The sequence below is a fragment of the Mixophyes fleayi genome, chromosome 11 (assembly GCF_038048845.1).
Source record: "Mixophyes fleayi isolate aMixFle1 chromosome 11, aMixFle1.hap1, whole genome shotgun sequence".
Taxonomy (NCBI): domain Eukaryota; kingdom Metazoa; phylum Chordata; class Amphibia; order Anura; family Limnodynastidae; genus Mixophyes; species Mixophyes fleayi.
Genome location: NC_134412.1, coordinates 17,938,331 through 17,963,128, shown reverse-complemented (window position 1 = coordinate 17,963,128; position 24,798 = coordinate 17,938,331). Strand labels below are relative to the sequence as shown.

General features: G+C 42.0%; 1 protein-coding gene across 5 annotated transcripts in view; it reads left to right on the top strand.

The window, feature by feature from the left end:
* The window catches only part of LOC142107490 (cell adhesion molecule CEACAM8-like), a 119,542-nt gene extending 100,818 nt beyond the window's left edge, over positions 1-18,724 (top strand). For 4 of the 5 annotated variants that reach the window (XM_075190939.1, XM_075190938.1, XM_075190940.1 and 1 more), the window contains exons 4-11: positions 412-669; positions 3,042-3,168; positions 3,971-4,014; positions 14,145-14,167; positions 15,976-16,038; positions 16,145-16,207; positions 16,314-16,376; positions 17,096-18,724. In XM_075190939.1, the coding sequence (XP_075047040.1) occupies positions 412-669; positions 3,042-3,168; positions 3,971-4,014; positions 14,145-14,167; positions 15,976-16,038; positions 16,145-16,207; positions 16,314-16,376; positions 17,096-17,176 (722 nt within the window). In that variant the 3' untranslated portion in view covers positions 17,177-18,724. The remainder of the gene's footprint in view (positions 1-411; positions 670-3,041; positions 3,169-3,970; positions 4,015-14,144; positions 14,168-15,975; positions 16,039-16,144; positions 16,208-16,313; positions 16,377-17,095) is intronic. The other variant, XM_075190942.1, reaches the window with a different exon arrangement.
* The last annotated feature ends 6,074 nt before the right edge of the window (positions 18,725-24,798 follow it).

The window sequence follows — 24,798 nt, the reverse complement described above, 5'->3', positions numbered from 1 at the left end:
GACAGTGCTCAGCGGCATTAATGATTGGTGCAGGGGCGGGTCGCCCCCGTCCGATCAATGCTGCTGAGCATTGTCAATGTAATCCTTCCGTGGGCTTTACTAAGGAGATCTCGTGAGTCTCACTCTCACGAGATCTCCTCAGTAAGGAGCATACAGCGCGCCGCGGAAGGACTACAGTGACAGGACAACATAAATAGGTAAGAGCTTGGGGTGGGGGGCGGCGGGCGGGTCACAGGGGGGGCCTCACAGGGGAATGGGGGCCCCATTAGCCCAGGGGCCTCCATTCCTTTAATCCGGCCCTGTGAATATATAAATGTTCCCGCTGATAGTGTATGTTGGTCCTGACGTCTGAACTTGCTCACTTTTATTTCTGTTCTACTATTTTGACATCACTTATTTTTGTTGTTCCAGATGGCCCAGAGAACGTACAAATAACAGGCCAGTTACGTGTATCTGCTGGCACGGTCATCTCATTAACATGTTCTGCTGGTTCTGTCCCACCACCCAGCTACCAATGGAGACTTAATGACACTGATTTAAATATAAAGCAAAATCAACTCCGAATTAATAATGCTTCCCCAGAGAACCAGGGAACATATATCTGTGTGGTGAATAACACACTGCGTACTGCTACAAAGTCTGTCTTTGTATATGTAAATGCCTCGACAGGTAAGTTTCCAACCCACGGCCAGGTATTCTTGGCACAACACAGCTGACATTTTGTAATGTAACCGTTTATTCATCAAGTGTCGTTGGAAAAAATGTTGGTTTGTAAATTTTTTTTTGGGCTGCAAAATTGCAGCCTATTTGAAAAAAGACCCATTGTGTGAATATTTACATATATGCTCAACTGTCAGAAATTTGTTTTCAGTGACAAATATCTATGTGTCATAGTTTATGGCAAAATACTTAAAATCGCTGCATCTACTGATTGATTGAGGTGGAATCCAATCAAATGCCACCTTGTAGGGATGGAACAGGAAGGCCATGTCACCTCTTAACTAGGAGCAGTGACTTGAATGAAAGGGAGGATTGTCGATACAGCGGCGTTGTACACACAAGGTGGCATACTAAATCCTGCAAACTAAATTCTGCCTTTTTAGAAACACAGGGAGAGGATATCAGGGAAGATTTTTTATTTTCATTTTTTGGCCACTACATATAATTGTCCACAAAGTACTGTATATCCATGTTATTTTATCCATTCCCCATCCACCAGTTGTGGATTCATTAAGGAAAGTTAAGCAAAAAATTGAGTAAGTTATCTTACTCAAGTTTTCTGGACGAAACCATGTTGCAATGCAAGGGGTGCAAATTAGTTTGTAATTTTGCACATAAGGAAAATATTGTCTGTTTTTTCATGTAGCAAATACTTGATAGCTTATTTGTACACTGAAATTTAAAGTTGATCTAGGACATGCCCTACCCCAACTATAAATCTGACATTGTATTTTAAATTTACCTCCCCCCTCCAATGCAACATGGTTTTGCCTTACTTAGTTTTATTTAACTTTTCTTACTAAATCAGGCCCCTAGTCAGTGTTAATTCATGATGACGGGACATGGTGACCTTGTACTACAATTCAATGTCCCCTCCAAGGGATCCAGCTGTCAGTGATAGTCTTGGGTTCCACTGATGTGACGAGGACCACATGATTGTTGTACTTGGCATTCAATGTGAACATTCTGTACAGCTGATTGTGGAGGTGCAAGTACTTAGCTAGAGAAGACCTGTGACATCATGAAGTGGCATCATTAGGGTAAAGCCAGGAAGCTGCAGGAAAGCAATTTCCCAAATATTTCTGCCAGCACTAGATATAGTGCAGCAAAGATCTAATGCTGGTTGTTATGTCAGGTTACACTGAATCTACCAGTGCTGGCAGTTTGATGGGCTAAAGGAAAATAAAATGAAAAATAGTAATAAATGAAAAAGTGTGATATTTATCACAAACTTTCCTAATGGAGTGAATGGGGGTAATTTTCAAATTTTGCAAAAAGCAAATAAATCTGCACTACATCTGTAGTGAATCATGTGTGCCCACAGAGATGGCATAGCCTGAGGTATATATAGATGTCCGGAAACAATATTGCATTTAAATGTTGGCAGCTATTTACCTGAAATAATTAGAATGGCTTTTTTGTGCTAAGAATGCTTAAACATATGCACTACATGGCCAAAAGTAATCTTATGATTCTGGACTACCATAGCAACCACAGTCATATGGCACATGAAATAGTGAGCAGAAAGTCTTTGGAACGCCCCTCTGAGCACTGTCTGCACTGCAGCATCCTCCTTCTCCCCCACCTGCCATCACATGCAGGGCCACCTTCAGAAATCATGGGGCCCAGTACGGGCCCCCCGTGTCCCCCAGGCCCACCCCCCCCAATGAGCAACAGCAACACATACTTACCTGGGGCCCCGCTGGTCTCCGCTACTCTGTCTTCAGCCTGACTGTCAATGTGACAGCCAGGCACCTGGATGCGATCGCAGGGGTGGAGGAATCATTCCCCCTGCGATCATGTGATCTGCCTGTTACCCCAGGTAAGTCTGTGCTGCGCTGTTGTACCGGGCCCCCTGGTGAGCCCAGGACCGGTACAACAGTACCCCCCTGATGGCGGCCCTGATCACATGACACGCCGTGAACCTGTGTCTGTGTAGCAAATTGGCTGTGTCTATGTCTGAGCCATTTTTGTTTGTCAACCAGAGAGCTTTTGAAAAGGAAATAATGATTTGTAGGCGGACAGCTAAGAAAAATGCCTATCAGACGCATTCTTAGAATGTACTTAACTTGCTATTTAAAGAAAAAAGAAATCTTCCCAACCCTGTTACTATGTGAAGCCGGGTATTGATGGTTCCCTCTCTTGCTAACCATAGACTGTGTGATATTGGTTATTTGGGGTATAGCTTTATATTAAAAGGTCAGCTTCATTGGAGGTGTCCTTTAACAAGCCAACTAGCATTCACTTGATAGCGTAAAATATTACTTTTATTGTTAATCAGCTCTTTCCTAAGTATAAAAATAAAACCTTTTTTTTTTTAGCAGGACAACCAGCTCTACCGAGCGCGGACAAAACACTTATCATTGGAATAGTGGCTGCAGTTCTGTTATTGGTGATTCTGGCTGCTGCAATATTTTACCTGTTCATGGTTCGCAAACGGCGCAAAAAGTATGTTTCCTCCATACAATGACATCTCACAAGAGTCAGTTGGCATAGATAACCTAGAGCTTCCCACCGCTGGCACCAATATCATCTTCTTTCCTCCTCTATGTTGTCCTTCCTCTTCCCATTTACTCAATCACATTTAATTCTCATAGTTGTCAAGTGTCTCTAATTTCCAGACAAAGTTCCAGATCTTGATGGTTTGTCCCTGAAAAAATGCTGTCTCTGTTTCTCAATGCAGAACCCACTGAACAGTGCAATTTTATATTCTAATATATTTTATGTTATTGGTACTCTGTTCATCTGTTCTTCTTGGCTGGAGCTTCTACATTAACATTTATTAAATAAGAGTGTTTAAAACACCAAAACATTATGATGAAGTTCAGCAAAGATAAGATTATTATTATTACTTGCTGTTTATTGCAGGTGTGGGGTGCTGCAAATTGCGACATTTTGGCCCAGACCCGCATCAAAATTATTTGTTTGAGGCTTTTCGTTGCTGGGGGCAGGGTCAAAATTATGCAATTCGCAGCAAATCACATCATCGAGGTTCCCCCCTCCTGCCGGACGGGGGAGAATGGCCTGCTCTACCGGGCGTCCAGTAGACCTACCCGGAATTCGGTAGTCTCCTGGACATTCTGGGAGAGTGCACAAGTATGGATAAGAGAATGTGGATTTTAGTACAGCAAGGCCCACACCCACTGAGCCATGTGTGATGTCCTCATATGCAGCTTCTCGTTAGACATAGCGTCACTAAAAATAGTTTGAAAATGTTGACAAGTCTCTTATGAACATTTTGTTTTTTCAGGGCAAGTGACACGAATTCGTTGACGAAAATCCCACCTAGAAATGGTAAGTTGCATCACTCATACCGGTCTCTATGGCTGCCTATATCGGAAAGCGGGGACAATATTGCAACATGAAAACTAATTTAATTTCCAATAAAGATCCTCTCAAAATTAAGAGTACTAGTATCTGGTATGATAAGAGATGTGGTTGTCAGATCCTCTGTGTGTGGTCATCTTCCCACTTCGCTAGCATGCTGCAAGGTCCTCATCATCATTTATTTATATAGCGCCACCAATTCCGCAGCGCTGTACATAAAATATTTGCCATTCTCATCAGTCCCTGCCCCATTGGAGCTTACAGTCTATATTCCCTAACATACACAGTGACAGAAACACAGACTAGGGTTAATTTTTCTCAGCAGCCAATTAACCTACTAGTATGTCTTTGGAGTGTGGGAGGAAACCGGAGCACTTGGAGGAAACGCAGATGAAGCCCAGGTCGTAAATCAAACTCATGACCCCAGCTCTGTGAGGCAGAAGTGCTAACCACTGAGCCACCGTGCTACCCAAACAGTGGTGTGACCATATTATACGATAACTTGGTAGAATTGACTTGTGCGTGGCCAGCTTTATACATCCTGAGAATGGACCCAAAGGTACTTGGTCACCTTCCAGTCATTAGGTGGAACATATAAAGTTTGTAATGGTCCTTTCTTGGATAGATTTAATAGGTATACTAGGTATTAGGCAATCCTCTTGTTTAGTTGCATTTAGACTTTAATGATTGTTATCAAGTTAATTACATAATAGATCATTGTGTTATGAAAGTGTGTAGAATCTTTGTATTGAGTGTACGTGTGAAAGACCCAATTCAGCCATGTGCAAAAGGGGATGAGAAGGTTTGGGTGGGTACACAGTGCCCATGCCTCCATTGAGTCCCTGGCAGTGGAGGATTATGGTGGGGATGGATAGGGCAGTGATTCTTCTTTCCTTCTGCCCCCTGTAGTGGCTGGCCACACCCCCTCTAGAGGCTGTCCAAGCTCCTTCAGTGAGGATTATGGTGAGGAAAGATTGGGAAGTGATTCTTCTTTCCTTCTGCCCCCTGTAGTAGATGGCCACACCCCCTCTAGCGGTTGTCCAAGCTCCTTCAGTGAGGATTATGGTGGGGATGGATCGGGCAGTGGTTCTTCTTTCCTTCTGCCCCCTGTAGTAGATGGCCACACCCCCTCTAGAGGCTGTCCAAGCTCCTTCAGTGAGGATTATGGTGGGGATGGATAGGGCAGTGATTCTTCTTTCCTTCTGCCCCCTGTAGTGGCTGGCCACACCCCTCTAGCGGCGGTCCAAGCTCCTTCAGTGAGGATTATGGTGGGGATGGATAGGGCAGTGATTCTTCTTTCCTTCTGCCCCCTGTAGTGGCTGGCCACACCCCCTCTAGAAGTTGTCCAAGCTCCTTCAGTGAGGATTATGGTGGGGATGGATAGGGCAGTGATTCTTCTTTCCTTCTGCCCCCTGTAGTGGCTGGCCACACCCCTCTAGCGGCGGTCCAAGCTCCTTCAGTGAGGATTATGGTGGGGATGGATAGGGCAGTGATTCTTCTTTCCTTCTGCCCCCTGTAGTGGCTGGCCACACCCCCTCTAGCTGTTGTCCAAGCTCCTTCAGTGAGGATTATGGTGGGGATGGATAGGGCAGTGATTCTTCTTTCCTTCTGCCCCCTGTAGTAGATGGCCACACCCCCTCTAGCAGCTGCCCAAGCTCCTTCAGTGAGGATTATGGTGGGGATGGATAGGGCAGTGATTCTTCTTTCCTTCTGCCCCCTGAAGTAGATGGCCACACCCCCTCTAGCAGCTGCCCAAGCTCCTTCAGTGAGGATTATGGTGGGGATGGATAGGGCAGTGATTCTTCTTTCCTTCTGCCCCCTGAAGTAGATGGCCACACCCCCTCTAGCAGCTGCCCAAGCTCCTTCAGTGAGGATTATGGTGGGGATGGATAGGGCAGTGATTCTTCTTTCCTTCTGCCCCCTGTAGTAGTTGGCCACACCCTCTCTAGCGGCTGTCCAGGCTCCTTCAGTGGCATGCCACCGCTTTGTAACGGGACACACTTTTACTTTCCATTGTATTCCCCTAGTGAGCCATTCATACCCCTGTCTGGCAAGGATTATACTATACTGTAATTCAGAGGCAATGTGTGAATACATATATACAAATACAGATATATACTTAATTACACACATTTTGAAGAAGAAGCACAAGTTTCTTATATCAACAGTGTTATGACAGATTTGAAGGTGGGGTGGGGACATGCCATCAAAGGGGCACTACTAGGCCCCAAAGCAAAAAATTAAATGCCTCCCTCCTCCTAATAAAAAGTTGTTCATTTAAAGGTAGCTGGCAACACCCTACAACCACTCCATAGCCAGCTACATTGCGCTTTCACTGATAACGTACACTATATATACAGTCAGGTCCATAAATATTGGGACATCGACACAATTCTCATACTTTGGGCTCTATACACCACCACAATGGATCTGAAATAAAGCAAACAAGATGTGCTATAACTATAGACTTTCAGCTTAATTTGAGGGTATTTACATCCAAATCAGGTGAACAGTGTAGGAATTACAACGGTTTCTATATGTGCCTCCCACTTTTTAAGGGACCAAAAGTAATGGGACAAACTAAACAATCCTACATCAAACTTTCACTTTTTAATACTTCGTTGCAAATCCTTTGCAGTTAATTACAGCCTGAAGTCTGGAAGGCATAGACATCACCAGACGCTGGGTTTCATCCCTGGTGATGCTCTGCCAGGCCTCTACTGCAAATGTCTTCAGTTCCTGCTTGTTCTTGGGGCATTTTCCCTTCAGTTTTGTTTTCATCAAGTGAAATGCATGCTCAGTCGGATACAGGTCAGGTGATTGACTTGGCCATTGCATAACATTCCACTTGTTAGCCTTAAAAAACTCTTTGGTTGCTTTTGCAGTATGCTTCGGGTCATTGTCCATCTGCACTGTGAAGCGCCGTCCAATGAGTTCTGAAGCATTTAACTGAATATGAGCAGATAATATTGCCCGAAACACTTCAGAATTCATCCTGCTGCTTTTGTCAGCAGTCACATCATCAATAAATACAAGGGAACCAGTTCCATTGGCAGCCATACATGTCCACGCCATGACACTACCACCACCATGCTTCACTGATGAGGTGGTATGTTTTGGATCATGAGCAGTTCCTTTCCTTCTCCATACTCTTCTCTTCCCATCACTCTGGTACAAGTTGATCTTTGTCTTATCTGTCCATAGGATGTTGTTCCAGAACTGTAATGGCTTTTTAAGATGTTGTTTGGCAAACTCTAATCTGGTCTTCCTGTTTTTGTGGCTCACAAATGGTTTACATCTTGTGGTGAACCCTCTATATTCACTCTTGTGAAGTCTTCTCTTGATTGTTAACTTTGACACATATACACCTACCTCCTGGAGAGTGTTCTTTATTTGGCCAACTGTTGTGAAGGGGTTTTTCTTCACCAGGGAAAAAATTCTTCTGTCAACCACCACAGTTGTTTTCCGTGGTCTTTCAGGTCTTTTGGTGTTGCTGAGCTCTCCGGTGCGTTCTTTCTTTTTAAGAATGTTCCAAACAGTTGATTTGGCCACACCTAATGTTTTTGCTATCTCTCTGATGGGTTTGTTTTGATTTTTCAGCCTAATGATGGCTTGCTTCACTGATAGTGACAGCTCTTTGGATCTCATATTGAGAGTCGACAGCAACAGATTCCAAATGCAAATGTCACACCTAGAATCAACTCCAGACCTTTTACCTGCTTAATTGATGATGAAATAACGAGGGAATAGCCCACACATGTCCATGAAATAGCTTTGGAGTCGATTGTCCCATTACTTTTGGTCCCTTAAAAAGTGGGAGGCACATATAGAAACCGTTGTAATTCCTACACCGTTCACCTGATTTGGATGTAAATCCCCTCAAATTAAAGCTGAAAGTCTGCATTTAAAGCACATCTTGTTTGTTTCATTTCAAATCCATTGTGGTGGTGTATAGAGCCCAAAATATGAGAATTGTGTCGATGTCCCAATATTTATGGACCTGACTGTACATTACATTGACATTCCGCACATTTTATATTTGCACTTTACAAAACGTCTAGAGAGAGAGAACCATTAACATGACATTTGTTTGTACCACCATATACATGAAACCCTTTAATTATATTCCAACACTCTAGTGTGTCTTCTGTAGCTAGTAGGCAGACTAAACTTACCGTACAGTAAGAAGAGAAAGTTACCACTGAGTTCTGTTTCTCTAGTGGCTTTGTGTAACCCTGTCTGTGATCACTTCTGTGGAGAATACAGGATTTGTGCATAAAACTTAGAGGGTCGAGAGGATCTAACCAGAGTATTGTGATAATGTTATAAGGAAGTGCAGACTGTTGATGAGGATGTGGAATGCAGATGTAAGGAATCGAAAATCCGTTGACATTGGTTTGAGGTGTTTTCTGATTTAGGGCTGGTTTCTTTCTTTCTCTGTCTAGAAAAGTGTTTTCCGTGTTTAATCAAAACACTAAATAAAAAGTGCATAAGTTAATGTCATGGACAGAGCATTGGTCATGTACACAGAAAAAAAATACCTACACACCAATCACAACCACTTATAGGTACACCCAGTGGTTGAAGGGGAAATTTAGAAGTGGCGGTAAGAAAAATGTAATGGGAATGTAAGTGAATCAAATGTAATTGGTGTATAATGAAGGCAGTAGGAGAAGTGGTGGTGGCATAGCATAACGCAGTATACACCCCCACTGCAACCTCTGGGTCTCTGTGGGCGAGACCTGCCCAGGCCTCTGTGGGTCATATTTCTAAACCAGAAAAATTGGTTTACTAAAAGTGTGATTCCCAATAGTTGCTGAAGAGGGCTTCCCTTCATCACTGTACCATATAAAAGGTTAATACTAGTAGTAATACTCTGCTATTCATTAATATAAGCAGAGATCAGTCTTTTTGATTAAAAACCAGCAGATCTTCTTATTTCAGTCTCCTGGACAAAACCATGTTACAATGCAAGGGGTGCAAATTAGTATTCTGTTTTGCACATAAGTTAAATACTGACTGTTTTTTCATGTAGCACACAAATACTTGATAGCTTATTTGTACACTGAAATTTAAAGCTGGTATTTGTGTGCTACATGAAAAAACAGTCAGTATTTAACTTATGTGCAAAACAGAAAACTAATTTGCACCCCTTGCATTGTAACATGGTTTTGTCCAGGAGACTGAAATAAGAAGTTTCTCAAGTTAAGCTCATTAATGAATCAGGCCCAGCATTATCATCAATAGCATATGAGTTGCTATATCGCCTACTTTTTGGACCTCAGAGGGGGTGTCCAAGGGACAAGTACGGGATGACAGGATTGGCCTGTTCATGACCCACCCCTCCGCTGCGCAATGGCGCAACTCGTGACCTTGCAAGATGGAGCTTAATGGCGAGAACTGCGCCATTAAACTCCACCCTACCTTCTTTACAAGAAAGAGAAGGAGGATCCAGGATGGTAACCTACTCTAACGGGGTTCTGGGGAGACTGCCCGAAATTCAGGAGTCTCCAGGATATTCCGGTAGATTAGGCAAGTGTGGGTTATATGGAATTTACACGCAGTATTTCGTCCCGAAAGGAACTTTTTTCTCCGCTTAAACTTTAAACCAGAAAAGGGAAGTGACATTTAAATATTAACCTCACACTTTGCGTAGTCTCATTGTACTGCATCCGTTCCTATATTAGGAGTAAGTTCACTGTGTGTTGCAAAATCCGCTGATGGTGTCATTATTTGCCTTTGTTCCTCATTAGTCATGTCACAATGTCACTTTGCAAATAGAACTGTTTGAGAAAAACCTCAGTGAGATTACTGTTAAAATGCTTATGCAGATGTCTAGACAATGGGTTTCTAACAAAAAACACAAATAAAACCTCAGGCTTGCATATAAAAGTTTTTTTAAACATTTGACTCCCTCTGGCCATCGGTTATCACCAAGTAGAGAGATAATTATCATTCTGTGACAGGCTGTAACATAAGCCCTGCAGACATTATACCCAGAATACTGGGTCACACCTGCACAGAGACACCCTGGACTGACAGGAGAAGTAAAAACCGTAATCCAAGATTTGTTTCTTCAGGCTGCTCTCAATGATTTATAATTCTGCTCAGTGTCATGTGCCTAACATGGCAAACACAGCCACATGATGTAGTGAGCAGAGATGCTTTGGAGTGCCCCTCAGAGCTCTGTCTGCTCCGTAAATTTGTGCACCTGTGTGTGTTACTAGCATGCAAACTGTGCGCCCTCCAGAGAGATTTTGAAAAGGATATAAAGATTTGTAGGAGGACAGCTAAGAGAACTTACTTTCAGATGCACACTTAAAAAAATAAACCGTCTAGGTGGAATTGCTGCTTTAATATGTAATGAGTAAGAGTATTTAAAATACAAACAAGGATGTTATAATAATTCTCCATAAACATAATATGGGATCTCAGAGCTTTGTGATTTGCAGAGAGTATCGCTGAGGCTTTGAGAGCATTGTGTGAAAAATGCTTAGAGTCGTTGTCTCAGTCTCCTTGGAAACAATTTTAATACGTTAGTAACTGTGCCAATGATTTGCCTGGTTGTGTGTGGAGGCTTTGTCTAATGTTTGTAGGAGTGAAATCCAGGAAACTCGCAAGAAAGAACTGGGTGAAAATGCAGCCAAGTTTGCAGAAGTGTTTTTCAAAGTTCTCTATCACACAATGCTGTGAGGTGCACAGGACATGTATAGACTTGAAGTGACTAAATCTTTCATACCGAGGAGTTAATATTGGCACTTTGTAAATTGAATAATGCTGTATTCATAAAATATGTTTTATTTCCTGTTACATAGTACAGAAAACTGCTAGAATGTGGTAGAACATGCTGTATAGTAAAACTATTGCATATGTGGGCTTAGTGGCATAGTAACATGAAGAGGGAAACTGTTCTGAATATCAATTTATAGTGCGTCAGTTGCTTGAATGCTTTGAAGGCTGCCAATTTGTGGGCGGGATCATTCCTCCCCTCCCCCGACTCAAAGCTCCGAAAGCACGCCTCTAACTATCCAATACCACTCAACCCCGCCCACAATCATGCTAAGCCACACCCACTTCCCATCAACGTCACACAACTTTTGTGGTTCCAAAAATGAGGCATAAATTGGAACTATTGGAAGGTATGTGAAAATGCAGTGTATTAATTCACTGGAAACAGTTGCCTCTACATTGACACTGGTGCACTTTAAAGGAAAGTTTCCCCCACAAAAAATGTAATGCAATGTGGGGCTTAGGGTTACATTTACTAAACTGTGAGTTTGAACAGAGGAGATGTTGCCTATAGCAGCCAATCAGATTCCAGCTGTGATTTTGTAGCATGTACTAAATAAATGAGAACTAGAACCTGATTGGTTGCTATAGGCAACATCTCCACTTTTTCAAACCCACCGTTTAGTAAATATACCCCTTAGTGTACTTACATCCCATATCCGCCCTAATCTATGCCCACAATTTATTCTACTATTGCTTTGAAAGTGCTGTTGGTTGTCTGCCAGAATTTTGGTGCATTCAGGACGCTACCTTAATATCAGCCAATCAGCTTTGAGAACTCAAGTCATTATCAGATTGTGGAGAGTGCGTGCATTTATTTTATACAGGGGAGATGTTATGGAGGCTGGGATCAGGGACCTCTGAGGTGATATCATGGATCCTATCAGCGCTTGGGTTGAGAAACTTTTTCCCCTTTACGTATGTACATGATCTATGCTGGAACAGTCTGTATGGACATGATTGAGATAGATGGTAAGTTACTATAGACAAATGAAATATATGTAACTACCTGAAGGCTGAACCACTCTTAAAGGGACGAGCCCCCAACATTAATAACATATATGACTGCAGAACTCCAATAGTCCCAGTTTACATGGGATAGTTGCAATTCACGGTGCCAGGGATAAGGACGGAAGGAGAAATTGGCAGACTAATGGATGGAAAATAGACTTTTAATAGTTAGCGTGCAAACCATTTATTTAAATATCTTACAAATATTCATACAATAAATAATTTTTCGAGCCACAGGTGTCCCATATTCACGGCGCAAGCTCAGTAGGCACCCTACACGGTTCTTCTATCAGTGATGCCCCACACGGGCATTGTGCCCCCAGACCCGCTGCTTCTTACTTTAACAATCGGGCGGTGGGAGTGGCATGCTCTGCTCCTTAGACTGGGAGTGTGGCGCTGGGCTGTGATATCGTAGAAGCGTAACACTGACCTTGAGGAGAAGCAGGACGGGGCAGCACTCCATGTGGGGGCACCGTGGGGGCATTAAAAATACTGGATGAGTACATTATAACACCCATTTAATGTTTTAGGTGCCCTCTAACCATTGGAGCCCTAGGTTCACCTAATGGTAGTGCCAGCCCTGCCCATATTGCTTCACAGTATACAAGAGCTCCCAAAGTTCCAATTATCTTAAACTATCAGTGCAGTTTAAAAAATAATACACATTATACTTTTAGTAAACTTGAATGTTGAAATGGTGTCATGATAGATCATTAGATTTGTGTTTTAATAAGAGAGGAACTTCCTGTGCAATCATATGATGAGGAACAGGAACGAAGTATAAATAGTTATCTGCGTTGGTGAGCAACGCAATTGGAAATTTGATAAGGATCTTGTACTTATGGCAATTGTGGTCAGTCGAGTCACAGGGCGCTACGCAGTGTGGCTACGGATTGATAAAAAAATGTTAGGGCCGTTCATGAAACAGCCAACCATTTTATTTTCCAATAAAAATCCAAAATCTTCATCTAAATCAGTCCTTAATCATACAGGGTAATGCATAATGTATTAAGCTGTTTATGTATTACTTAATGTCAATAATCCAAGCCATACAGTTATCACTGATTGACATCATAACAATCAGAACAGTGTTTGGTCCCTCCTGTTCTGTTTAGATTTTATAAGTCAAAAGTTGCCAATGGTTGGCATACTGGCAGGGCAAGGTTAATGCCAAGGTCCGCCCTTTATGTAGAATGGACGGCTGGGTTCCTGTGTGTTCCAGCGATTGTGTGATGGTAGCTGTATCTGCATTCCAAGCCTTTTCTCAGCAAAGGGAGCTGTTCGTTCTGCCAATACCCTATCCTGCCCCTACATAAGAGACAATGATACCATGCCTTCTTCCACTATAGTACTTCACGGTGGCTCAGTGGTTAGCACTTCTGCCTTACAGCACTGGGGTCATGAATTCAATTCCCGACCATGGCCTTATCTGTGAGGAGTTTGTATGTTCTCCCCGTGTTTGTGTGGGTTTCCTCCGGGTGCTCCGGTTTCCTCCCACACTCCAAAAACATACTAGTAGGTTAATTGGCTGCTAACAAATTGACCCTAGTCTGTCTGTCTGTCTGTGTGTATGTTAGGGAATTTAGACTGTAAGCTCCAATGGGGCAGGGACTGATGTGAGTGAGTTCTCTGTACAGCGCTGCGGAATTAGTGGCGCTATATAAATAAATTATAATAATAATTATCTTGTTTCATATTCAGGCCTGGAGAGACAGTCTTTATTGCTTCTAGTGAATTGCACCTTTCCTTATTTGCACCTGGTCCTACTTAGACATTGTTATGCAACTTATCTTTTTTCTTTTTATTAAATTCTTTCCTGTCCAATGCCTCTCTTCTGTGCAACCCCATACCGTCCCTTTATGGTCAAAGTATCTGTCCGCAGTACCCACCCCCACCACAGTCCATCTGAATAACATCAACAAATGGGAATAATTCAGCCCTAATTCACGTCACGATTAGCTTATTCAAATATGTAAACAGTAAATGAATAACATAAAAAGTAAAAAACAAAGTGTAAAACGAGTAAATGAGGCAACACTGTGGCACAGTGGTTAGCATTGCTAGCTCACAGCGCTCGGGTCATGAGTTCGATCCCCAACAGGACCCTGTTTGTGTGTAGTTTGTTGGGGCTTCTGCTGTAATTCAACATCAAGCAGTCAAAGACTGGCAACGTGTTCATTAATGTTATGTATTGTCACATTTATTTAAGAAGAAATTGTCACAATTACAAGTGTTTTTTTAATAATAATAATAATAATAATAATAATAATAATATACTTTACTTTATTTCCATTTAGGTCAGGCCAGCGCACCGACCATGGTTAGTAAACACATTATTGTTATATATTATATTAGTAGTATTCAGTACCAGTGCTGCAGAATAGACACTGGTAAATAGCTATAAAACCTGTATATAAGGACAGGAGAGGAAGATCTGTCTGTCAGCTATACGTTACACATCCCCGGGCGATGGTTCTGCAATCACTTCCTTTATTTGTTCTCCTTTTCGCTGTCGTTGTGTTTGCAGTGTAGTTTAGATTTTATTTACACTTTAAGGACCTAACTTAGAGTTGGACTTAAAGATGCGCACAATAATGCGTCTGCAGACTTGCGTTTTTTTACGTCTGCATTTTGAGTTGCGAGTCCCTTAGGATACATTGAACGTAAAATCTAATAGAGATGCATCTAGAGAAAAGAAACACAAGTCGTCATTATCAACTTACGTGTCCAGCGCATAAGTAACAGGGGCAAACGCAGGATTCTTAAGGGAGGGTTTACCCCCCAAAAAAAATATATATATTTCAACTATGCATAATGGTACAGCAGCCACAACGCTGTCAAAGAAGTACTACAATACAGCACCGCCGCGGACACTTGTTTGACAGCGCCGCAACTGCTGTACAGTACAGTGCTGCTGTACTTAGCGCCTGTTCGTTCACGGAGGGGAGGGGTTTCTGTGTGCGCCCCTGGGTACGGCAGTCTTCACCTCTAACTTCTTACCAAGAAGTTGATCATTATATCATTCTTAAAATAAAAAAATAATATATTTTTAAAGAACTAATATGCAGCCCCCCCCTCCTCCTCCTCTTAGGTCTGGTGCCACTAGAACTGGTGGAAAATGAATGTGAGGTCCGCCTGGCAAAGTGGCCACCAGCTCCAGGTTAGACATGCTGGGCTGGTCACACTATAACAGGGAAACCTGCGGTGTGGGGCGTCTTCCTTTCATCATAGAGTCCAGCGACATCTTGGTCAGGGTGCGGCTGGAGGCTCCATTGGGAGGGCGTTGGGGCGCAGAAAATTAAGTTTTCCCCTCCCAAAGTTTACCGTGCTGCAAATCACTTCCCAGCATCCTTGTGCTGTGTGTACTAGTGTAATGGAAAACATTGGGTCCTATTCCACCTCTCCTGGTGCAAGGAGACACAAGTACAGGAGATATATAACCTCACAGAAAGCTTAGTTTCTCTTCCCATGGTCCCGGCTACCTAAACATACACACCCAACTTCCACTCTGCATGATATATTGTATCTGTACTAGCTGGAGCAGCCAATCACATAACTGTAATGAGTGGGTGTGCCAACAACTGGACCAAGAAGATGGTTGCTGAGCTGAATAAGGGGGTACCTGCCCAGAAGAGAAAACCATGCTAATTATTTCTGTTAACAGTATATTTAGAAAGGTTGCATCCATTGCAGTCGGATATATTGTGAAAGGTTACATCCATTGCAGACGGATATATTGAGAAAGGTTACATCCATTGCAAATAGATATCGGCTCTAATATAGAGTAGTCATTCATTACTAATTCACAACAGATGTATCTAATTTAAGACCAGGCCGTTATTATGTACCCACACCTAGAAATGGTGGAAAAGGTTTTATAGATAGCATTGTGGAACAGCTTAAGATTGAATGTCATGTTTGGGATAACCATGGCTACATTTGAGCAGTCAATCAGTCAAGAGGTCATGTAGAGGAACGGCAGTAACTAGCGCCTACTAGTGGTAATGTCATACAACGTGAGAAGCAGAGCTAGATATAGGGAAGGACATGCAGTGACAATTATATCTTTAGCAAATCACAATCTGGAAGAGTCAGATTGTAGCAACTTGTGTTTATATTTAATTTCAGGAACAGCCAGAGCTACAATATGCTGCTATTGATTTCAACAAAAACATGCCAAGGAAGCAACAGGTACTGTCCCGTCTCAACCCCTCACGTACAAATGTAATAAGATAGAATGGTAAAATTTGCTGCAACGGTCAGGCGTTTGGTAACCTATATCTATATTTCATTTCAGCAAGAACCTGAGTTGCAATATGCTGATGTTAAAATCAAGAGAAACATGCCAAGAAAACCGCAGGTGCAGCCTCTCTCCTGCTCGTTCTCTTCAAAATATAATTATACAGAATATTTATATTTTCTGGATGAGTCCGATTTTACTAATCTGTATTTATGATTCATTTCAGGAACAGCCCGAGTTACAATACGCCGAGATTGAATTAAACAGAAACATGCCAAGAAGACAACAGGTACAGGTTCCACTCTCCCTCTCTCGTGAATTTGGCCACACGCAGAGATGTCAGTACGGCTGACCCACAAAAGAATTATGGAGTTGCAGGACAGCTAGGGGCTATATACACTTCTAGCAAATAGTTACAGCTAGGATAGAGGTTATATTTGCACTGTAGACCCTTGAGGTCTCTTTTGCACATTTAACCCATAAAAAGGTCAACAAATCTTTTATTGTCCTATTGATATGAAGAGTTTGCAAGTTCTAGCTATTGAGGTCTTTTTGCTGCCTTCTGGCAGAAATTGAGCATGTACTAAAGCAGGGGCTATCTGTTTTTAATCTATCCACTAAAGGTTTCAGCTGACATGTATCAAGTGAACTTGTAAATAAAGTAGTCTAGACTCTCTCCTTACCTAGAATCCGCAGGCAGACACTTCGTTTTTTTGGAAGGGGTTGAAAGAATGTAGCAAAACAGCTGATTTTTAGTGCTGTAGAGATCCTGGTAAGTTAAAATGTTGTATTTCAGCCATAAGGCAATTTACTCTGTGGAGGTTTTTTTAAAAGCTATCTCTTTATCTCTATGCTGCCCACAACCAGTGTTACCTTAGGCATATGCCTTCTTTGCCTATGGGGTATATAGAGCAATTGCTATCTCTATGTATGTACATTATAAACAGTGCATAATCTAGGGACCACATTTGCTCTTTTTTTATAACCTGTGAATATATTTTGTTTTAGCAACCTTCTGAGTTGTATGAAAACAGAAGAGTCCAGGGACCACCTCCGCCTGAGAACATCATTTACTCCGAACTAAGATAATGATCACCTCTGCTTCCTGAACGGGAGATAACTCTGCAACTCTGCCTCAGGATCCAGAGTGCGATTATCTTCTTGCATCTTTGTAGGAGGTGTAAGATGTTAACTTGGTACTCGCAGGAAGTAAGATCAGTCTGTGCTAGCAGGACATGGACTACGTCTGGCCAGTCTCGTGTCATATTTATCTCAGCTTGAAGTGATCACTGAAGAATGGTAACATAGAACTTATTTCACACTGATGCAAAATGTGAACTATTACAGGATAATCTATGGACATCAGTTTGTGTTGCTGCCTGTTCTAAGAATATTCCTCTTATGTGAAGGTTGTGGTGTTTAAAATAGCAGGGTCTATCTTGTTAATATTACCCCTATCTTATCAGCAACCATTAGCTCTCTACTAGAGAGAGTGTCTTAGATAGGGAACAGTCAGTTTTGCACATATGACCCCTAAAAATAACTTTCAAAAGTGGTCACATGCTTTAACAGGAGTGATGTAGAGTTTTCAAACATATGCTCATGCAAATTTGCATGGATGCAAGTTAAATGTGTACACCCTACTTGCCAACATTGGCTTCAGGGAGATCCCGGGGGAGGTGGGCATGCAGGGGCGGGGCTAAGATGGCACAATATTTGCATCATTAAGCCCTACCACTTATCTATTGCTGGGGCAAGAACTGGGAGGTTGCCCTGCTCTCCCAGGAGGTCTACCAAAAATGCGGGAATCTCCCAGACATTCCGGGAGAGTAGGCAACTATGCGTTAAAGAAAAGCAACTAATGAATCTCTAGAGACTGAAGTGTCTTTTACATTTCTGTCTCCATTACTGAAGTCATGTTGTCTTACCTGTCAGTCTTTGGTTAAATCTTGGTCTCCTTGAAAATGGCCACTGTCTCCATAAGCATCAATACATGGACATAGGACACAATTTCTGAACTGTGTCATCATGCCACAGATGGGGAAGCCAACCACGTCTTGTACTGGCTCAGCATCAGAGGGAATGCCAGACTCTTCAGGGAGTGAGGGAGATCACCCCTATTACATGGAGTCTCCCTGACATTCAGGGAGAGTTAAAAGTATGGTGTACACCCGTATTTAATGTTGCATTATGCTTATGGGCATCTCAACTCTTAATAGGGATGCAGACAAATGACTTAAGATATCACTTGCACGGCAAGCGCAGACCCTGCACTCACTTTGTGTAGGTGCAAAAATGCACCTACGAATGACACAGACGTCACTTTCCCGACATACATGAACAGCTCTTGTGGGTGTGGTTAACTTGCACCTCCATTCCTTCACTGTACTGCACTTGTATGTAAACGCCCCTTGTATCATAATGGTCTGCAAGTGTTAGACACGTGCAGGTCAAAGCAAGGTGTTCGTATGCACAGTCCCACACATTTAAGTCTGTAAATTCATATGCAAGAATAAACCAACACCAACAGTGCCCTCTAGTGTCCAGGTAAGGATTGGCAATAACCCTTACCTTGAAAAGGGGACATCATATGGAACCTTTGTAATAGTCTATAAATTTTCAAAATGCTGAGCTGTTTCTGATTGTTGTCTTTTTTTATTTTATTTAAAAAAACAAAACTGGAATTTATTTTGACTGTAATATAATAAGCTTATCCCCAACATGCTCAATTGAACTGCAGTAGTGTTAAAATGTTGGTGCAGTCACATACGCCCAAACTATGGGTCAATTAGAGACACATCTATTTAAATCAATTCAGGTGAAATTACCATCACAGATTCTTACCTGGAACACAGAACTTTTACAGAAGACACCAGAGACCTTCAACCAATCAGAATAAAACATAATGTATTATATATATCATTGGCAAACAAAAGAAATACTAGTTAAACATGCCGCATATTTAAGACAATCTACAATGGGCTAGTTATATGTTCGTTTGGGTTATAATTGTTTGCCCCCCATCACGTGTGTGTGAGACACATGAACACTGAGCTCCAATTGGCTGTTAGATAATCAGGGTTACTTTTGTTGTATAAATAGCTAAATGTATATACTTGTCATAAATGGGTAAATGTACATACAGGTTTCACAATTTAAGGGAAATTAATTGACTTGAAAGATAAGGCTTGCAAGATATCCATGGGTTACACAAGTTTTGTTACTTCCTATGTTTTTATTTTTACTTTGGTACGCTTCTTTATTATTACACTGTTAGGTGTATCTATTTCGTGATCATTTTTACCTACGGTACTTGAAAATATTTTAACGCATTTGTAGTTCTGTTTACCTTTATATTAGCAACACTTTATTCTCAATGCAAAATGTTGCAAGAACAATCTCCCAACGGAAAAACAAACAAACCCTTCTTTCTGTCTGTGTATCTATGGGTTTTATGTAAGTTTCTCTGCTTTCACGGTTTCATGACGTGGTAGAGGTGGAAGTGAAAATCAAAAACCCAAATGAGGTGTGAGAAGGGGATTCAAAGCATGATAGAGAAGGCAGCCTTGTGTGACAATAGCCCTGTATTGAAGTTGAAGATAACATTGTTCAAGTAGATCTATTTATGGGATGGTCCTGCTTTCTAAATATGAGATGCTTTGCAAACATGTGGACCTGTTAAGGGGCAGTTGGTTATATGCTTCAGATCTATGAATATAAAATAGTAATATAAGTGGAGGATTTTATAAATCGGTCTGTTCCATTTGCATAAAGAAGTAAAAAAAACCTTGTGTTGCTTTCTGGCTATGTGAATAGGTGTCATTTAAATTTCTTCTCTTTTACTGTTTCTTTGCGTGGTGGAACTGGAAGTGAGAATGAAAAACGCAAATTAGGTATACGAAGGGAATGTAAAGATACAGGGTCTGAGACATTGAGGAGAGCAAAGAATAAAAAGGTAGTAACTATGCACCTGGGCAAAACCACGTTGCATTGGAGGGTGGGGGGGGGGGGATTATAAATGTGGGGGCAGATTTATAGTTGGGGTAGGACATGTCCTAGATCAACTTTAAAGTTCAATGTAAATATAAAGCTATCAAGTATTTGTGTGCTACGGGAAAAAGCAGCCAGTGTTTTGGATATGTGCAAAATAATTGACTAACTTGCACCCCTTGCATTGTAACGTGGTTTGTCCAGGAGCAAATTTACTCCTTTTTTTTGCCTTGCTCTCCTTAATGTGTAGTGTGCCCTGTATTACAGACACGTGTTCAAATTATTTCTCAAACCCCTTGCAAAGTAAGTGTTATATTTAAAGTGTCCCTGTCAGTATTATGTAACATTAAAAAGTAGCTGTCACCAAAATGTGTTCTCATGTCTTCTGTTTTCTAATAATGGTAATGTTTCCCTAGTCATTCTCTCCTAAGTGTGGTTGAAAGTCCCTTGGGTTCCCGTGAGAACCTTGCACAGCAGGAGATAATCCACCACTGAGACGCTGTTAAGATTAGAGATGCTCGGGCTCGGTTTTCTGAACACCAAGCTCACCCAAACTTAGGGGATCAGAGTAGGGCTGCGAGTCCGCTCGTTACTTTTGCGCGTCTTCAGATCTGAATCGAGGCAAAACGTCATTGTTGCGTTGTCGGATCTCGCGGGTTTTTGATTCCATAAGTACCTCCCTCCCCAGGAGATCCAGTGCCATTCCTCACACAGAAACAGGGGTAGCAGTGTTCTTGTCACTCTCCAGTTTCCAGTGACACTGCTCAGTGCCATTGCTCACACAGAAACAGGGGTAGCAGTGTTCTTGTCACTCTCCAGTCTCCAGTGACATTGCTCAGTGCCATTGCTCACACAGAAACAGGGGTAGCAGTGTTCTTGTCACTCTCCAGTTTCCAGTGACACTGCTCAGTGCCATTGCTCACACAGAAACAGGGGTAGCAGTGTTCTTGTCACTCTCCAGTCTCCAGTGACATTGCTCAGTGCCATTGCTCACACAGAAACAAAGGTAGCAGTGTTCTTGTCACTCTCCAGTCTCCAGTGACATTGCTCAGTGCCATTGCTCACACAGAAACAGGGGTAGCAGTGTTCTTGTCACTCTCCAGTTTCCAGTGACACTGCTCAGTGCCATTGCTCACACAGAAACAGGGGTAGCAGTGTTCTTGTCACTCTCCAGTTTCCAGTGACACTGCTCAGTGCCATTGCTCACACAGAAACAGGGGTAGCAGTGTTCTTGTCACTCTCCAGTCTCCAGTGACATTGGTCAACGCAATTGCTCACACAGAAACAGGTGGGATAGCACCGTTCTTGTCACTTGACAAAAATTGACTGGAAATTATTAGAAATTAATGTTATTGAGTTTAATAATAATGTAGGGATAAAAAAAAGAGCCAAATTATGTGAATTTAGGGAAAAAAATAGGGATTTAAGGAAAAAATAGGGATCCAAAACCAAAACACGCGAGGGCAGTTTTGCCAAAACCAAACCCAAAACACGAAGTTAATCCAGATCCAAAACCAATACACAGGGGTCAGTGAACATCTCTAGTTAAATTCTGTCCCTTTGACACTTTGTATGTTGCTCAAATGACACACCAACTTTTTGCAGCACAATGAAAAGTGACAAACCTTGAGGGAAATTCCAACAATAGATGACTAGATATGTGGAGTTTATTAATGATCATTGAATAAGCTTCACTCTCTTTGTATGACAACAACAGGTGACTAATTGCGCAGGTGTAGCTGATTTTACAGTCGTGTTCAGCATTTGAAGATTACATTGTATAGGAGGAGCAAATTTTGAAAATTTTGATGGAAGGAGCATGCTGGGATGATCTCTGCTCTCCCGGAATGCCTGGGAGACTCCTGAATTTTCTGGAAGACTCCTGGGAGCGTGGGCCACCCTCCTGGATCCTGCTTCACTTTCTTCTAAAGTGGGCGGGGCATCAATGCTGCAATTTAGTCATCAGCCCCGCCTCTACTGTGTGAGGATGCGGTTTGTGTCATCACCATTGTTAATTTATTTATATAGCGCTGTACAGAGACTATTTGTCATTTACATCAGTCCTCGCCACATTGGAGCTTACAGTCAAAATTCCCTAACACGCACACTCACACTAGTGTTAATTTTGTCAGCAACCCATTAACCTACCAGTATGTTTTTGGAGTGTGGGAGGAAACCCACGCAAACACAGGGAGAAAATACAAACTCCACACAGATAAGGTCTTTGTCGGGAATCCAACTCATGACTCTAGTACTGTGAGGTAGAAGTTCTAGCCACTGCCCAGTTTGTGTCATGATATGTATTGTGTCATCATGACCCCAATCCTCTGATGTGCAGTGACATGACTCGCTTATTTGTGCAACAGGGGGCATGCCCACAATGATGCAGAATGCATCATCACGCCCTCCACATTTGCTGCTTGATCCTCCCTTCTGGGATCCGCCGGAGGATAGGTTCAAAAAGTTGTCAAGGGTATCCGATCTGGGAGTTCCATGTGAAATGTGGTCTAGCCGCAGAAGTGTTCCTAATGTTGCAGAATTACATGAACTGCAAGAGATAGAGAGTGCATATTTTTGGTAGAGATGCTCACTGACTCCCGTGAACTGGTTTTGGTTTTTCATCTGGATTAGCTTAATATTTTGATTTTTGTTTAGGTTTTGGATTTTTTAGAAACAATCCTAAAATATGCTAAAATAACATAATTTTGCTCTTTTTTTGTTTCTACATTATTATTAACTTTAATAACACTAATGTCAACTCATTTGCAGTCAATTTAGACCACCTCATAGATCACAATATTATTTTCATACACTATCGGACAAATACTGCAGCGACCTGGCTGGATGGTAAGCGACAGAGCAATGACACAAACACACGGCAGTTCCTAGCACATCTAGGGCACATTGGCACACAGCAGTGGCAGAAAAGAAAAATGGGGGTCCGCCCTCCCTCCCTCCCACCCCTCCGCTACGTTGGATCTTAAAAAGGAATCCAAAACTCGCAAGATCCGACGACGTAACAATGACGTTTTGCCTCGTTTTCAAATCCGAAAAAGCGCGAAAGTACCGAGCCGGCTTGGTTCGGTACTCAGATCTGCTAAGTTTGGGTGTGTTCGGTTCTCTGGGAACAGAGCCTGAGCATCTCTAATTTTTGGAGGTACCCCTTTATGGTACCCAAAACGGTCTCATTTTACACCCTACAGTGTGTGAGTGCCTTCGCCACCAATGATTGAGGTCCCTTTTGCTCCAATAAGGTGGGCTTCATATGGGACACACTTTGATATGCATACCTAAATAAATGTAAATAACTTAAAATGTAAAATTCCAACACTTGAAATACAAAGAGTGTCTGTGTCCCTTTATAGTTCCCATCTGTACGGTAGCATTTTTACTTTTACAGCTATGCTCAATCCTCTCATGGGCCACAAGACTGCAGAATTCTGCTGAAATTCTCTGTGCAGACCAGCACCATATAGTGGAATAAGGATGTGTAATCATTCTGCAAAAATAGACACATTTGTGGATCTCCTAAATATACCGTGCCTGGGCATTTTTTTTTAAAAATTGAAACCTGTGGCTGGATCGCTTATAAATAACTTATTGTATAAATGTATTTTCTAATTAGTAGTGCAGGGCTCCAATTTATCTAATTGCAAATGTACTGATTTTTTTATATTGTGTTGTATTTTGGTACAGGAAATTAATTTATTTCTAAGACAGTGCCAGGGGAGGAAATTGGATTTGCCTAACTTTTCTAAAGGAAGCCTCATGCGAATTCATTCTTTTCATGTGAATTGACAAAGACATCTTTTTAGCCTGAAAGTTGTTACCTGTTGTCCTGCCTTGTTAAAGTGAGAGGAAATGTCTGATCAATGTAATTTAGGATATCACAGATTAGTGTAAATTTTGTTAAGTATAACTTGCAATTAAAATCCAACTTTAAAGAACATCTCACATCCTGATGTTAATCTTTGAATGAAATATTGCAGACTTTTTGGGGGCCTGGTTGGAAAAGGGGGCTGGTTTACCCCCTGCCAGGCTGTGTCCAAAACTGTCTAAAAACAAGCACTGTTTGACTATGTAGCATCATCACATCTGTATTTCTGGAGATCACTAGTACCACAAACTGGCATGTAAGTGTCCTTATTAGGACTATTTGAGCTAATAAAACATCACTGCTTCAAGATCCTACTTTGACGCCTACTTAACTACAGCAATTCCTGTGACCTACTGATTAGACCCATCTAATCCGTTATCCGGCTGTTCTGAGATTGGGACCCAGCATTCCAGTACCAACGCTCTGCCCACTACCCTGCAGCTCTGGCTAGTGTGATAGGCCAGGGGGAACCTTTCACAGCATCCCTGATCTGAAGGCAAGAGGTCAGGTGTACCAGCCCAGGTGCCCAGCGAGGGGGTTCACCAGCAGTGAAAGTTACCCAGAAGAAAGCGGTTCTAGGCGCCGGAGTAGGAGCCTAGTGGTGGCAGTAGGCTCCTCCTACTGCGACAGGAGGGGTGCATTTGGGAGAAATAAAGGGGACGGTGGCAAGGCAAGCCCAGCCAGTCCACAACAGAACAGACAGGGTGGCATAGGAGATCCATACTGTCACAAACCCTACAATGTTTTTTTTTTTACAAAATGTGTTTATACAAAGTTTATACCTACTACCCCACCTAATGATAATCCTTGAACAATAAAAATAATGGTGTAAAAATGTTGATAT